Below are 17,066 nucleotides of genomic sequence, written 5' to 3' on the forward strand. Positions count from 1 at the left end.
TGACCAACTCTGTTCATTTGACCAGGATAAATCATGACAATAAAGGATTATAATCACTGATTACAACAATAATCTATGAACCCCTGCTGATATACATATATATATAAATGAATGAATAATTAATTGAGAGAAAGGGAAATCTTCCTTATAGTAGATACTAACTAATAAGTGTAGAAGGAATAATGGAATTAGCAAGTCCCCATTTAGCAGCTGTCATTTTAATAACTGTATCAGGCAAGAGTCATTCACGGATGCTAAGAATTAGTGGGTGAAATTGTGAGTGAGAGGATATTGAAAGAGTCTCAAAGAATCTTCCCACATGAAGCTTACTAAAGACAAATGGTAAACACAGTAACTTTGCAGTGGGGAAGCCGTGCAGACATCCCACATGAGAGATCAAAGTTAACATCACCAGTCGTGGGACAAACTGACGGCGTACCTGCTTAAGTGATGCTGTGCCAAACACGCCACTGCTTCCACGGGCCCCTGCCAAGCATGCCTACCCCAGATTCGAATTTCAAGGAAGTGGAAGATATGCCCAAACTACCGTCTACACAGTAATGGTCTGTACCCGTCCCAAGTATCAATGTCATGAAACCAGACAGAGAAAGCCAAAGAGACTGCAGCTGAATGAAACATACCACCTGGGGTTTCCTTCCGCTGACAAGGGACATTATTGGGATAACTGGGAAAATCTGATTAAAATCTGTAAGTCAGATAATTGTATTGCATGAGTGTGAATTTCCCGATTTTGATAATTATACAGTGGTTTTAGTAAAGAAATACCCTCATTTTGAGCAACTTCACACTGAAGTGTTTAGGGATAAAGGGGGAACACGTCTGTAAAAGGTTCTGAAAAAATTTACACAGAGTCAGAGAGAGAGAAAGAGAGAGAGGGAGAGAGAGGGGAAGAGACCATGCAAGAGATATCAAACATGGTAAAATGTTAGTATTTGGGGAATATGGGTGAAGGGTATATGGAATTATTTGTACTAGTTTCACAACTTTTCTGTAATTCTGAAATTACCTCAAAAGTTAAGATAAAATGGTCTTAGAAAAAGTACAGAATACAACTTTACTGGTCGGATCACTGCATTTCCTAACTGATTCAGGCAAACTCTTTGCTTATGTTGGAACACTGAGTGTGGTTACGTATGTGTGTGTGTGTGCACGTGTGTGCATGTTTGATTCAATAACTGGAATAGGGAAAAGGCAATGAAACACAACCACCATTTTTTGGGGACGTGAGGTTGCACCTACAGGGCTGGGAGCAAAGACAGGACAGGGCCCTTCTCACCCAGCTCCTCCCCTGCCCCTGCCCCTGCCCTCCCCACGGGGGCTCCTGTCACCACCCGGTGTCCAGGCCAATGTCTCACTTTTCACCCCCAAATCCAGCGTGTGCCAACCCACAGCGTGTGCCTTCCTGTCCTCGCAGCCTCTCTCAGATCTGCTGCCAGAGCTCTCACGTGACACCTGAGTTGTTTGCATCAAGAGTACAGTTTCCTCATTTACGTTTTTGGCTTTTTTCCACTCTCATCCACCCTACAGCTTTCAGCCCTCATAAATGCTTACAAAGCACACGGACTCTAGCCCAATGCTCTGTTTTACAGACAAATAAAGAAGCCGAGAGAGGAAAACAGACTGGGTTGTGATCAAAGTCTGCAACAGAACTAGGACTGGGGCCCAGATATCCTGATCCCAGCCAGGCCTGGCCTCCCTTCTGGGAAGTCAGCCACTAGGGCAGGCTCGGCCCTTCGACCTGTTATCTCAAACCATCCAAACCATCAGGCAAGGAGCCCTGTGTGAGAAAGAACTATGTTGTTAATCTCTTTTTGTCTCCATCAAAAAAAATCAGTCTCTGAAACTAACTCCTATCTCCTACCAAGACCTTCTAGGTTGGCTAACGGGGCCCCTTTGATCTTGGTCACAAGCCCATGTCCTTTCCTTCACTGGTAGTAACACTGCAGTCATTTAGATTAGGCTCTGCATCTGATTAATTCAGAACACACATCAGCCATGCCACCAAACCCAAAATATCCTCATTTCTATCAACTGTATAGCATAAATATACTTACACGTACTCCGGAAATTCTACATTCTGATATTTGTGTATGCATGGATATACATATATATGCGTGTGTGTCTTTGTATCTTAATCATGATAATGCTAAGTGAAAAAAAAAAGACAAAGGAAAAAAGGTCTGAATTAATATTGGGTAGAAATAAATTAATAATAAGACTATAAATAAAAATCTTAAATTTCAAAAAAGAAAGTTTTAAGTGTGTAGCTAAGAAATTAGTTTTAATTGCTTTTTTTCGCTTTCGTGAATAAGGTCTGAAAAAGCAGCCAAACAATAAAATGCATGCAAAGCCAAGGGTTCTTAAAAACCAAAGGTGTTCTTTTTGTTCTTTTGTAATCTGGCTCTCTGGCCACTGTCGATAGGCAACTGGTAGTCAAAAAACACCTGCTCCATCTGTGAAGAAGCCCAGAACATTCCAAAGGACAGCTTGAAGGAAATGCCACCAATTCAGAGGCAGACCACGGTTAGGGGAGAAGTTTTACTGGAAATTTTAAAACAAGTTGTTTTGTGGCCACTTTTAGAAAGCAATCTACTGCCTGGAATTGTGTACTGAACTTCCATGCAAACACGAACAGAGGGGATATCAGACAAGGAGGTGACCTGGCAGGCAGTCTGCCGTGGACACTGTGCAGAGAACTGGCTGTGCCGTCCACACGGCTGGGACCCCTCGGAGAAGAAAAGCAGGACACGTGGGATGGGACAGAACCAAAGCTGCAGTCAGCCGGCTGTGAGGACCTGACGGGGCATCCAGGCCGGACCCTAGAAGGCAAACCACCGCGAGCGAATGCCCCGTGGCTCCCACCTCCAACACGGCCACCTCCTGGCCGTTGCGAAGCAGCCGGAACGTCAGGGGGTGTTTGGAGTCCAGCCCCGGGATGACCTCGCAGCCGCGGAGCGGGATGGAGACGATGTGGGCCTTCAGGTCGGCCCTGTCCTTGTGGAGGATGAGCTTGTTTTCCTTGACGCGGCACCAGCGCTCCCGCCAGCGGCTGTTGGAGAGCACGTTCAGGTAGCCTGCAACGAGAGCAGGCCCGTCAGCCTCCCCAGGAAGGATGCACCCCGGGAGGCCGCGAAGACGGAACGAACCCCGCACACAGCACGTCTGCAAGTGCAGGCTCCTGGGAGCAACGAGAGCCACCACTGCGAGATGACTGACCTCCATCAGCTCTGGGGGCTGAGACAGGACAGACCACCCAGGAGCCCGCATGCACTGTGTGATGCGTGCTGAGGACCGTCTACGGGAACCTGGAGCTTGCCCGGTGTACGAGAGGTCACTGAGCCATCAGGGGTGGGCAGGAGAGAGGCTGTGAGGACACACTGCCGTCCTCAAATAGCCGAAGGGACCTCACCCAGGAAAGGGTTCGGGTTCATTCTGAGTAGCTGCAAATGACACCACCAGGGCAAAAGTGACAAGACAGGCAGATTTTGGCTTAACATGAGGAATAAAACTATCTGAAAATGAAAGCTTTCCACAAAACAGGCAGCCTTGGGAGGTGGTAAGTTCCCCACCACTGGAAGTATTCCAGCAGGTGACGGCAAATCCTCGGGATGAGATTCCTGCCCAGAGGCCAGAGATGCCCTTCCTCAGTGCCCTCTGACTGGAGGATTCTGTCTGACTGCTGAAGTCTAAAGGCCTGAGTCTGATGCATGTGGAATTTCATCATCCATGTCTCTGAGGCTGCACTACAGCCTCGGTGCATTACGGATGGAATGTGATGGAATTACCAGAACTGTCCTCATTTTTAAAAAAAGGAGGAGGCTCACACCCTGGTCTTCTTCCTTCTTGTTCATGGCTACCCAGCGAAGACCGACCTGAAGCCCTTTTGACAGTTAAAGACGGAAGAGAAAGAGCTGCTGTTTTCATTCTGGAAAATACTATTTGTAAATGACATAGTTCTGATACACTTATTTTTTTAAGCTCAACTTAAAACATATAGTCAAATATAATATCTGAACATCTGAGTAACAGCTATTAGAACTATTTAATATCTCCATCTATAAGTCATTAATCACGCTGAAGGCCCACATCTTTGGATTTTTTTGAAATAGCTGGCAACCAGATCCATCGTAAGTATGCTCCGAGCATGAATGGACAGACGTGGTCTATGGACGGTATGATGGCATATAATTAAGAAGAAATAAATGGAAGCATGGGATGGCTTTCAACTAACTTAGTCTTCTTGGGCACACAAAGTCGACAGGTGAGTGAACAGTTTGTAAAAGGAAGCACTAAGGCCCAGAGCACTGATGGACGTGACCACTGGGGCTGGCAGAGTGGAGGCTTACGTGTGCTCTGGGGCAGGTCCTCACCTGGGCCTTAAGGGGTAAGGGGAATCCCTTCAGGCCTGGAGAAGCGGGGAGCGTGGTGAACTAAGACCTGAGACGTCTAGCGACCTGGTCACAGAAAACCTCGGAAGCTACTGGAGGGGCCTGTCCTTGTTGCAGAAGATGGCGGGGGTCACAATGGGGAAGGAGATGCCAAAATGTTTACTGAGGAATTTAAGCCCGTCTGCCTTCTCAGTAACAGTGAGGGGATTCCTCTAAACTTCCACAGGGCTTCTGCATCTTAGAGTTCACCACGTGGGTGCACCTGTTCCCAGCACAGGGGGGACGCAGCTTCTGAGTACGGCTCGGCCAGCCACGTGAATGATGCATCTCCTGAAGAGGGGAAGGTGCTCATCAGGTTTTCTTCCCTGACCGAGTCACCAAATACCATGGGTTTCTTGACATGTGAGTCACAAAAGGAATGATTATATTGGACAGATCCACACTTTAGTTAGAGCACGACTTCAAAGGAAATTACCATATTTTATCGCCTTCCTCATAATGAGTTACAGTTGCCCAAAAGGGAAAAGCAAAACGAGAATCGCCACGGAAACAAGCCCACATCTGGCATTTGGCCTCCCCCCGGCAGGCTCACCGCCTTCTCCAAAGAGGTGGCCGAAATTCCTACTTTCTGTGTAGGGACCCCGGATGAGGGAGAGACCACACAGGGACATAGCAGGCAGCTCACCAAAGTACCCTGGACTCAGAGGGCAGGTCCCATGTCCCCTAATATTCTTTCTCCCCGTCACGACACGGCTAGGCTGTGATGGAATCCCTGCCGACACAGGACCCCATCAGCCCCGAGACGATCAGCCTGAGCAGACACCCACCACCAGGTGGCACCAAAGAGCAGCCGGGCCCCTTCCCAGGCTCGCCTGGGTCAGGTCAGCGCCCTGCTAATAAGGCGACTCCAATATCATTTGATTTTTTGTTTGTCTGTTCCCGCCTATCATGTTTTGGTGAGACGTTACGGTATTGTAACCATCTGGGAATTTCGGTTTGATGTTCTGAGGTTATCTTTGCTCCGAATTCTAAAGAAAGAACCCTAAGGCCTCTTGCAAAAGCTTGGTGACAAGTGCGTGTGAGGTTTCATGAGGACGGCCTGAGGCTGACCAAACACACACAACCACAGGAGGAGGGGACAGATGTGAACGCTCTCGCGGTCAGCTGCGTGGGGACCTGGCGCCTCCGGTCCAGCAGCTGCAGACGAGCAGACAGGGCCGCCTGGCCTAAGGGGGGCCCACGTCCACTGACTTCTTCTCTAGGACGGGAAGGGCGGCGTCTCCTGTGCTCTGGTCACACTTTTGTGAGGACTTTCACTGAATTGCTTGTCTCATCTTAGCCAGCCTCAGACTGTGATCGTCTGAGAGGAAAGGGGCTGCCGAGAGCTGATCCCCGCCCCGCGACGCCGAAACCCTCCCTTCCACCAGAGGCACGCGCCCTCCAGCGGGCACCCAAAGAACCCGAGACACCCCTGACGTGGTGACTGACGTCAAGAACGCGTCCCTCCCCCTTGATTAAATGTCACCTGACCTTTTGTCGGGTGGATTACGATAGAAACTGAGAGGCATATAACTTTCCTGCACATCCACCAAAAATACTACTGCTGAAAACTGCACAAAGTCACTGACCATTAGAGCCAGAAGGGGCCCCGGAAATAACCAGAAGGTCCTTCCAACTAGCCCAGGTTACCCTGCCTCGGGAAGCCCTCCATCCTAGCAACTGGGACCACTCCTTTCACTCAGCTTCTGTATTTCTATTATCGATATTATCAGTGCCACTCATCTGGCATTGCCCTCATGTCGGCTTGACTATGTCTGGTATGCTTAGGCTTTTTTCAGGTGAACAAATGAATGATAATAGCGACCATTTACTGAGCATAAATTATGAAGTAGGCAATGAGCTTAATGTTTCATGATTTTATCCTCAATTCTAAGGAAAAGAAAGTAGTTTAAGTATAAGCCTATTTCACAGGTGGGGAACCTGAGGCTCAGAGAAGTGTGCGACTTGCTTAAGTTAATTCATTCAATTAACAAGTGTTTACTGAGCTGCTATTATCCACCAGGCTGTGTGCGTGGTGCTGGGAACACAAGTGGTGGGTGAATTCGACCTGCATCTTAATCCAGTAATGAGAGGAACAAGCTGGAAAATTCAGTGAGACAAGATTGTTAGAGGCCCTGAACTGACTGAGCACAGGATGATACAATTGGTCCAAGGTTTCAAAATTCCCATGGGGTAGCCCGCAGGGATCCAGAGGAGAAGAAAGTGGACAGTCGAGAGGCTTGTGGACGAGTCCAAACAACAGACAGAAACGGGCTGGGGAAGAGAGAAAAACGTGAAAGGCATCTCCTGATGCCTTTATACAGTGACAATACTTCCAGAACTCCTGAGCACTGGAGATGGGAAAATAAAGGACCCATCTTTGCTTAGGGGTTTGTGTGCAAGTCTCGGATCATCTTGTGCAAGTGGCTGTTTGTGGAGTGGACCCGGCTGGTGCTAAGCACAGCACCCGCTGGCTGACGGCCCGAGAGAGGGGTGAGAGCCAGGCAGGAGAGGCGGAGCGGGGGGCTAGTGTGGGCGCCTCTTTCCACCCCGCCTGCAGGAAAACTGCAGAGAACCCTCTCCTACCTGCCCGCATTTCTCCTGCACACCCAGAGCCCCAGCTGACCGGGATGCATCTCCCAGAAAAGCTGGGATTTGGACTCAGCTCCTAGTTGCCCTGGGGACGCTCTCGTCTGTGCCCCGTCCGCTTGGCATTCTGGGCAGGATGGGGGTCTTGGGCCTTCATCCAGCTACTTTTCCTGCCTGAGACTTTGCAGCTGTCCTAACATAACGGAAGACAGTCATTCTCCCCCTCGATTTCTCCACAGACTCCTCCCCCGTCCCTTGGACCAGCAAGGAACTAGATGACAATTTTAAAACCTTGTGGACAGAGGATGTTCTCTTAGTGGAGGCGAAAGACGCCCACCGACAGCCTGGCAGAAACCCTCAGGTGGTGATGTGGGGCTGCAGCTCCAGCAGGCCTGCTCTCTGAGCAATTCCACTGTGCCTTCCAGCCAAGTGCCCACACAGCTGTTTATTAGGAGTCGCGAGCCCTGGGGGACGGGAGGGGGATGGGGGAGACCTGTGTTTCAGGACAGCGACAGGGTTGGCCAGCGGGCCTGGCCCTGTCCCCAGCTGGCCATGTGACTCAGGGCAAGTCCCACGACCTTCCCGAGTTCGGTGTCCTCACTGTAAAATGAGGGTCTGGACCACAGTTGCTAAGTTGCCTTCTATATGAATGTTTAATTGTTTTTCATGAAAGAACCTCTATTTCCTTCGCTGACCTGGGGCAGTTTTAAGAAAAAAAAACCCAAAAAAACTAAAACAGGAGTTCCCTTTTTGTTGGCTAATTCCCTCTTTCCATTTCTAACCCCTGACTCCTATCTCCTCTCCAGGGCTAATGCCAGAGGGAAACAACCGCAGATCTCCCAGTGCTGTGAGCCGCTCCAGGAAAGGCAGAGGGCCACAGGCCCCTGGCATCCACAGCTCCCCTGCAGCTGCCCTCCCACCAGGGCTCTGTCCAGCTGGCTCAGCTTCCGCAGGGTGGTTGTTCTCAGTGGAAAGAGCATCAGTCAGCGTGCTTCTGTGACCCCACTGCCGTTGGACCCGGGGCAAGTTCACAATCTCTGCATGCACAGGAGTTCCCAGACCGCTGGCCTCCATTTGAGGCCACCATCTTCCCTCCCAGCTCAACCCACAGGCGGCCGCTTCATGGGGGCCTCCCTGGGATGACACCTCAACCCCGAGAGGCCTCGACCACTGCCCGCCCAGCCATCTTCCACTCCACACGCACTTCTGCACAGCACCCCAGGGGGGTTACTGTGTCACCAAAAGTCTATCACGACTTCCTGGGATCACACCTGTGAGGAGCTGCGAGTCCACCCTGCCCTCCCCTCGGGAGGCCCCCCACCCCAAGTCTACCTGCCCTGCACTCCACAAGATGCACTTCCTGCCCACCGGCATAGCTCTGAGCTCACCACGCCCTTTCAGCACAAGCCACACCCTGGGACGTGATATCGGCTGAATAAATGCATTTTTGCGTGTGTGGCCCTACTGAGGCACTAACGGGCAGCATCTAAATGCTGTTGTCTTTTGGCATCCTCAGTAACCCAGAACCGTGGACAGAAGAGATGCTCAATGAGAGAGGGAAAAAAGAGAGAGAGAGAGGTAAACAGGGAGCACACATAAAAGGCATTACAGGACTGACGTGGGATGCGCCCTGTGGTCCGCAAGGGAAAGTACAGCCCATTCTTATTTTTCTGAAAGGGTAAATATCCATCTTTCAGCCTGTAAAGCGTTTCTCCTTAAAGGGGTCGCACGGTCCTTGTAAACGCGGTTGCCTAGGAAACACTGCGCATGTGCGGTCTCACTTCTCCAGGGAGGTGTTCCCTGAGGTGCCTCCACGTAAGTCACATCCCCGCCAGACTCTCCCGCTGCCCCTCTCGTATCCCCGCCGTGTTCGTGATCACAGTCAGTCACCACACGTTTGTCTCTGTGACCCCTTGCCTCAGGCCGCCCTGAGGGCGCTAGACTGGATGCAGTGGGATCGCAGGAGCCATCTGGTCATCATGCCCCCTGCCCCGCTGACGCAGCCCCACCGCCAGCAGCTGCCCAGAGAACACTTACTGGACGAAGACCCATGAGGGGAGGGGTCAGCCGGCCTGACTGGACTTGAGGCGGAAGCTTGAGAAGTGGAGCAGCCCCAGAAAGCTGAGTTGTGTGACGTCAGGCCAAGGGAAGGGGCTGCCAGGGACCCTGTAAATGCTCTTACACAAGTTACACACCCGCCTCCGCTGGCCAACCGCTCATGCGTACGTTTCCCTTTAAAGACACTTAAAAGGAATTTGGGGGCTTCCCTGGCGGTCCGGTGGTGAAGACCCCGTGCTCCCAAGGCAGGGGGCCCGGCTTCGATCCCTGGTCCGGGAACTAGATTCCGCATGCATGCCGCGACCAAGAGTTTGCATGCCGCGACCAAGAGTTCCCATGACGCAACTAAGGAGCCCTTGAGCCACAACTAAGGAGCCCGCCTGCCGCAACTAAGACCCGGCGCAACCAAATAAATAAATAAATAAATAAATAAACAAACAACAAAAGATAAAGTTTAAAAAAAAAGGGATTTGGAAGAACCTCACGGGATCAAAGAGAGAATTTGTTTTTTGTTTTGAGAGAACTTCAGAGATCATCTCAAACCCTTGCAAGGCCTTCATAATAAGCAGTAAAATGTAATCCATTCTCCACAATTTAACTGATCACAAGCCCAATGCAAAAGAGCCCAATCAGTGAGATTTAGAAGAACATGATACAGAGGTCTCCCCAGAGAGGGTCTCCGCGTGCTCGGGGAGAGGGTGCAGATCTGGCAACCCCACGCACCCCTGTCTTACCACAAGTAGGCACATCTTCTTCCGCTGAGGAGGTCTGTTCATCTGTTGATGGCTTTTTCTTTCCCAAACCGATGATCTTGGTGATTTTTTTCCCAGTGACTTTAGACACAGTTCCCTTAGCCTCTGATTTGGAACTTTTTTTCCTCTTAACTGTGAAGAAAGGTGACGACAAAAAAGCATGTTTCAACGATAGACTTTAACTGAAAAGAAACATCAAAATAAAGCATGACTCATGGCCGATTTTCTTTCCCCAAATTTCTACTTACTGAGCACCTGCCGTGCATCAGCTACTCGTCTAGATACAAGAGAACAAAGCAGAAAACAGGCGCTCCCAGGAAGCTTGTGTTCCACAGCAGGCTGAGAACACACACATGCACATGCACACACATGTACACATGTGCTCGCACGCACACACACATACCCACACACACCCCTGAGGGAGGTCGGATGATGGAAAGGCCTTTGTAGACCTAAACTAGGGTTACGTGGTACAGTGACCGGGCCGTCAGGAAGCAGAGGAGCTAAGTATCAGTACAAGGGCAGCACCTGTGCAGAAACCCGAGGGAAGAGCCGTCTGGGCAAGAAGAGCATCAGCCAACACAGCCTGTGACGCTGGAAGGAGTCTAGAAACACAAGACAGGCTCAGGGAGCTGCAACCTGGCCTGCACAGGGAGGGGTCTGGCAGGTGAGGGGGCAGGGGGACTCAGTGAGCCTCCACCAGCCCCTCACTGACCTGTCAGACTCACATGGGATTCCGCCCCATCCGGAGCTGTTAGACCAGCAGCCTGCATTCCAGCCCCGTGTGTTCTGTTTGGCCTGCGGTGCTAAACCGTATGCACAAAACTCATGAATGTTTTGCATGAAGATGAATGACTTCTGGCTTCCCTTGGAAAACGGGAAGGTCTGGGAACTCTGAACCCACATTTTGGTAAGCGACAGCGGGTGGGGACAGGGCCTGAGAAGCCACAGCCGTGCGTAAGGATCTACGTGCCCAGCTGACGACAGTCCCCGGACCCCAGCCGATTGAGCATCAGCGGCCGGCTGCTATCCTGTGCCTGACCTGTGGCGGCGATCTGCTCTCTGCAGCTCCTGTGCGCTTTGTCTACGACCTCCGACAGAATCACAGGGGTGGGGACCAGGTGCAGAACCAGAGTGGATGCTAAGGATGGCCCAGGACTGAGGGACAAGACCCTTCCCGCCAGAGCACTTCTGGGCAGGTGAGCTGTCACCTGAGGGCTGTTCTGTGCCTGGTGCTGGGGCCAAGGGCCTCGCTCAGTGTGGATGGGCTGGGAAGGCCCTGGAGGGACCCACAGCATCAAGGCCAGACACCATCACCTGAACCCCCGAGACCCCCAACAGCCCCTGCTCGGTCCTCTCCAGGAGGACCCCTCACCCCTCTGTAACTCAGAGGGTGGCACGGACCTTTCGGAAAATGTAATGAAAGTCAAGAATTCCTTCCCCACCCCTCTCCCTGTGGACACGGAACATGCATGAACATCACACAGGATAATTTCAGAGGAAGAGGATTCAGGGATGTGAGATTATAAACTATGGGCCTCATTCCTAAACCTACCCTCTAAAAGCATACACCCTCCCCCATCCTTTCTACCACATCAGCTGCTCTCAGTGGGGTGAGGGGAAGCTGTCCCCTTCTCTAGTTCCACTCTGCCACCCAACCCACGCCCATGGAACGAGGCCAGCGCGCATCCACCCTCACCCGGGTCTGCCTCATCTGGGCTCTGCAGATCTTCTTCCCCCTACCCCACCCCCCAGACTCAGTGAGGTCCCGTGAGGCCAGTCACTGTGCTTGAACACTTATTTCCTCTCTAGAAAGAAATAACAGTTAACAATGTCTGAGGCAGGAGGTGCTACGTTATAGTTTTAAAAAGAAGCCGCACTAAATTTCAGGGTAATCAGCACTACGGACTGAATGTTTGCATCTCCCCAGAATTCACATGCTGCAGCCCTAACCCCATAGTGTGGCTGTATTTGGAGATGGGGTCCCTAAGGAAGCACTGAAGGTTAAATGAGGTCTTAAGGGTGGGGCCCTGACCCGACAGGATTGGTGTACTCGTGGGGAAAGGCCACATGAGGACACAGTGACAGATGGCCGTCTGCAAGCCAGGAAGGGGGCCCTCACCAGCACCCAACACTGACGGTACCTTGATCTCGGGCTTCTGGCCTCCAGAACTGTGAGAAATAAACTTCTGTTGTTAAAGCCACCCAGTCTGGGGTATCTTGTTATGGAAGCCTGAGTTGACTAGTACAAGCACTTCTATGTTATTTTAAACGAATCAGGTCATATTAGAAACACAGAACACAGGACTGTCACTCCCACCCACTCCTGACACTCTCCCACCACACGCAACCCCTTGTAAAATAAAGCACCAAGAAACCACTTTAATCTCTTGGTCTGAAGGCACATGTCCTCCCCGGCTGCCATCAGACATGGAGTCCGAGGTTGGAATACCTGTATCATTGATTTCAGTTCAACCAAACCCACAGTGAAAGCAGCAGTGGATGACCTTTCTTAGCTGTTTCTAAAGAGCCTGAAGTTGATCTTTGACCAGAACCCCACTCAAGCTAATAAGCTTTAAGAAAAGAAGATCCTCTCAGCGAGGACAGTCAGTGTCCGGAAGGGACGTTCTGCAAAGCTCAGCAGCACGAATCAGTTCCTTCCCTGCATCTCAAAGTGACAAGTGAGAAAGCCAGGTTGTTAGATTTACTTCCAATTTTACTAGGATTTGCTCCTGTTGGGAAAGTACTTGCTGGACTCTGGCTACAAAGAAAGGACATAATAAAGACTTTTAATTCCTTGAATGTCCACTGCTTTTTTGCAAAAGCAAAAGTGAGGCTATCCTTGGAAGAAAAAGCCCAAGGATGTAGGAACATGAGAAAGAAATCACAAGAATATGTTGATGCTATTCAGTAAACAAAAGTCAAAATTTAGCACATATAATAGAATTATGAAGGAAAACCTAAAAACTCAGAACTCTCAACTCACTGAAGCTGTACAATAGAAAGACTGCAGAGTTTACATGGCATCACTGTCAACGTGGCGTGCTGGGGTGGAGGCGGTGTTGACAGGCACTGAAGCAAAGCTAATTCGCAGCATTTAAAGCCGTAAATGTCATAAACCCAGATGGTTCCCTCTTATCCTACATAAATGGGAGTCTATGTGTTTTGGTATTTAGGCAGGTGGGAGGAATATCATCAGACTACTGATATGCTAAGTCTACCAACAGACCCATTAACCTGTGATTAAATGGTACACGTGCTCAATGCTAGTTGGGGACAACGGTCACTTCCACACAGATCAGCCCTAGGGACTTCTCTTTGCTCATGTCAGCTGCAGTATCCATAGCAACTCTACTAAATTCACCCCAGATCACACCATACTGGCTCATTACATGCCAGGGTCTGACACCTTGAAAGAAGAAACCAGAGTTTTAGAGTCATTGCCTGTGGCTTTGGTCACAGAATCTGGATCGTGTCCATGTACAGTTGACAGTCTAACATTTAGGAGAAACTGCAGGAGTTGGGGATTTCTTCCATGCAGCCAGCAGAGAAATCTGTCTGAGTCACGACATGGCTGGGATCAAGGGAGCTTTACTAGAACTTCTCAACTGCAAACTAATCAAGAGAGCGCAGCAAGGATAAAAGCTAAGGTAGACGGTCAGAATGTATTTAAGCTGTTAGCTTCTTTCAGTGACTATTCATTGGGGGTCTACTATAGGCAAAGCACCACTGCCAGGCAAAAAGTGTTTGAACCAAGGTCACCTTTACAAAGCACAGAAGGCTGCTCTTGTTAAAAGGAAACAGAAGAATATCAGATGCAGACATATTCACTTACCTGTATATCTAGACATATATATATCATTCTGTAGAACCTAATTTCATGCAGGGACACTGGGAGAGGAAATCACAAACAAGAAAAGAGACCAGCCAAAGCAATGCCCGCTGAGCCTCGGCGTCTGAGCAGGAACCCTCAGATTGTATGTTGTTCTGTTTCAGGGCAAAACTTAAAGATAGCTTTCCTGGCTTTGATTACACATAATGTGCCCTGTGAAGACACAGATGATACCTTCCACTGAATAACTTCCGATGGAAAGAACTAAAATTACACTCAAGATACAACCGGGTTAGAAAATCACATGGGCCAAGGCAGAGATCACGACCCTCTGGCGTGAACCTTGAAATATCACAATAGCCCAGATGATTTAGGCTCCAAGATTCTTAGCGGCCGGGATTGCTATTCGGTTTAAGGCCAGGAGACCTCTGTGTGTCTCTGAGCCAGAAGACGCCTGCACCACCCTGGTGACTGAGTGCAATTGAGCTGAGCAGACAGAACTACTCACCTGGGAAGCACAGAGGCTTCTGGCCTTGCACAGGGAAAACTTCCTCACCACCCACTAACTCCACCCCTCCTCTGGGCCCACACGCTGCACAGGAAACTAGAAGTCAAGCCACAGACTGGGAAAAGATGTGTGCAAAAGACATCTGATAGAGCAGGGGTCCCCAACCCCCAGGCCGCGGGCCAGCACCGGTCCGCAGCCTGTTGGGAACCAGGCTGCAGAGGAGAAGGTGAGCGGTGGGCAACAAGCGAAGCTTCATCTGTATCTACAGCTGCTCTCCATCACTCGCATTACCACCTGGATCATCCCCCAGCCCGGCCCTGTCCGTGGAAAAATTGTTTTCCATGTAACTGGTCCCTGGTGCCCAAAAGGCTGGGGACTGCTGTGACAGAGGACTTGCATTCAGAATAGATAAAGAATTCTCAGAAATCAGTATGAACAAAAAAAAATCCAATGAGAATATGCAAAGATAATAAATGGCTGGCAAAAAAGCACACTAAAAAATGTTCAACATTGTTAGTCATAGGGAAATGTGTTTTAAAGTCACAACTACACAGCACTACACACCTATTAAGATGGCTAAAAGAAAAAGAAAAGAACAAAACAAAGATGACAATAAAAGGCTGGTGAGAAGGCACATGAATGCCTATGACCGCAAGAGTCCCACTCCGCAGTTATCAGCCGAGAGAAATGAAAACGTGTTCACGCAAAAGCCTGTTTGTGGATGTCTACGACAGCTTTACTTGTAAACCACTCAAACCTGGAAGCAGCCCAGCTGTTCTTCAGTCGGGGAGTGGATAAACTAACTGGTCCATCCACACTGGAATCCTCTCAGCCTAGAAAAGGGACAGACTACTGACCCACCACGTGGACGCACCCCAAATGCAATACACTGAGTGAGAGAAGCCAGACCCAGAAGGTTGCACCCTGTATGATTCCACTTACAGGACAGAAAACAGGCCAGTGGTTGCCAGGGAACATTTTGGGGTGACAGAAATGTTCTACATCTCGATTGTGATGAAGGTCACATGCCTGTGTTTGTCAAAGAACCGTACACCAAAAAGGGTGAATTTGACTCTAAGTAATTTACACCTTTATAAAGCTGACTTAAAAAAAAAAAAAGAATTCAGTATTTTTACCCCCATGTCCATAGCAACACTATTCACCATAGCCAAAAGGTGGAAGCAACCTAAGTGTCCATCAATGGATGACTGGATAAACAAAGAAATGAAATGTGGTCCATCCACACAAGGGAATAATATTCAGCCTTAAAAAGGAAGGAAATCCTACCACGTGCTACAATGTAGATGAACACTGAGGACAGGATGCCAAGTGAAATACGTGACATTAGCCAGTCACGAAAAAGACAAATACTATAGGATTCCGTTTATATGAGGTCCCTAGAGTCATCAAAAATTATAGAGACAGAAAGTAGAATGGCAGTTGCCAGGAGCAGGGGGAGGGGAGAATGGGGAGCTAGTGTTTCGTGGGGACAGAGCTGCAGTTTACAAGATGAGAAAAGTTCTAGAGACCCATGGTGGGGACAGCTGCACAACACTGTGAAGATACTTAATGCCACTGAACTGGGCTTAAAAATGGTTAAGACAGTAAATTCCATGTTATCTGTATTTTACCACAATTAAAAAAGATTTTTTTTTTTTTTCGGTACGCGGGCCTCTCACTGTTGTGGCCTCTCCCGTTGCAGAGCACAGGCCCCGGACACGCAGGGTCAGCGGCCATGGCTCACGGGCCCAGCCGCTCTGCAGCACGTGGGATCCTCCCGGACGGGGGCACAAACCCACATCCCCTGCAACGGCAGGGGGACTCTCAACCACTGCGCCACCAGGAAAGCCCCAGACAATCTTTTTTAAAAAGATCAGAAATCTGTGAGTCTGGCCTCCTCATTTTAAGGATGCGGAAACTGAGGCTCACCAAAGAGGAAAAACTTGCTCACAATCTCGCTCTCCAGCAAAGGCAGTGTTGGGATGGGCACGTGGGTTCCTGGTCTCATCATCCAAAGCTCTTTTCCCTGAAAATCACGTCTCCAAGCAAGATGCTGGCGGCCCCTCAATGCAAATTTGTCTCAGTGATAAATCAGGTGAGGAAGTAACCTGCTGTAAGTCATAAATTAAAATATACGCAGGGTCTATATCAAAAGAGTAGGAGAAAACCTAGGCCAGTGTTTGGTAGGACTGAAAGAAAGACATGGAAGAGGAGTATCAACAAAGGGGGTTTCTCTGGATTTGTGCGAGTGTAACACAGAATGATAACATCTGCATAACTGAATTACCGGGGACATTTTCCATACAGAGTTTACAGACCTGGCTGCAGTGCTTTTGTTTTGGGGTGTTTTTTTTTTTTTTGGTTTATATATTTTTGGCACGAACAGAACTCACCTTGTTCTTTTCCGTTACACACAGCAATTCCATTTTCTGTAACACCCTCCCCGTCTGAGCTTGGTCTCTCTGAAGACAGTTTCTGTGAGGATCAAAAGATTAAGTTATTCTTACAATGGCCACACTGACCAAGTGATGCATCATGGATCAATCAAAAGTCATCTCAAAAGCAAAAGAAAATGTGGGCCACATTCCTAATAATCTGGAGACAGGGCTCAACTATAACACGGACTATCTGGTTGGTTTGCTACAACAGCTTTAAAAACATCGAAAGAAAAAAGAAAAAAGTTGCTGAGGTTATACTAACACACGCTATATATAGAACCAAGCTTGTTTCAATCAAATCACTTTTTCTTGCAAATAATTTTGAAAAAAATATTGGGTTGGCCAAAAAATTTGTTCGGGTTTTTCCGTAACATCTTACGGAAAAACCAGAACTAACTTTTTGGCCAACCAAATATTAGGAGTACATAAAATATTCCCCCT

At 49.1% G+C, this 17,066-nt stretch overlaps 1 protein-coding gene across 4 annotated transcripts in view; it reads right to left on the reverse strand.

Moving 5' to 3' along the window:
- Positions 1-17,066, reverse strand: part of AFAP1 (actin filament associated protein 1) — a 156,916-nt gene that overhangs the window by 34,256 nt on the left and 105,594 nt on the right. For all 4 annotated transcript variants that reach the window (XM_060106427.1, XM_060106401.1, XM_060106419.1 and 1 more), the window contains exons 8-10: positions 16,581-16,662; positions 9,830-9,979; positions 2,884-3,095 (exon numbers count right to left, since the gene is read on the reverse strand). In XM_060106427.1, coding sequence (XP_059962410.1) covers positions 2,884-3,095; positions 9,830-9,979; positions 16,581-16,662 — 444 coding nt within the window. The remainder of the gene's footprint in view (positions 1-2,883; positions 3,096-9,829; positions 9,980-16,580; positions 16,663-17,066) is intronic.

Source organism: Mesoplodon densirostris, chromosome 1, assembly GCF_025265405.1.
Source record: "Mesoplodon densirostris isolate mMesDen1 chromosome 1, mMesDen1 primary haplotype, whole genome shotgun sequence".
NCBI classification, from domain to species: Eukaryota; Metazoa; Chordata; class Mammalia; order Artiodactyla; family Ziphiidae; genus Mesoplodon; species Mesoplodon densirostris.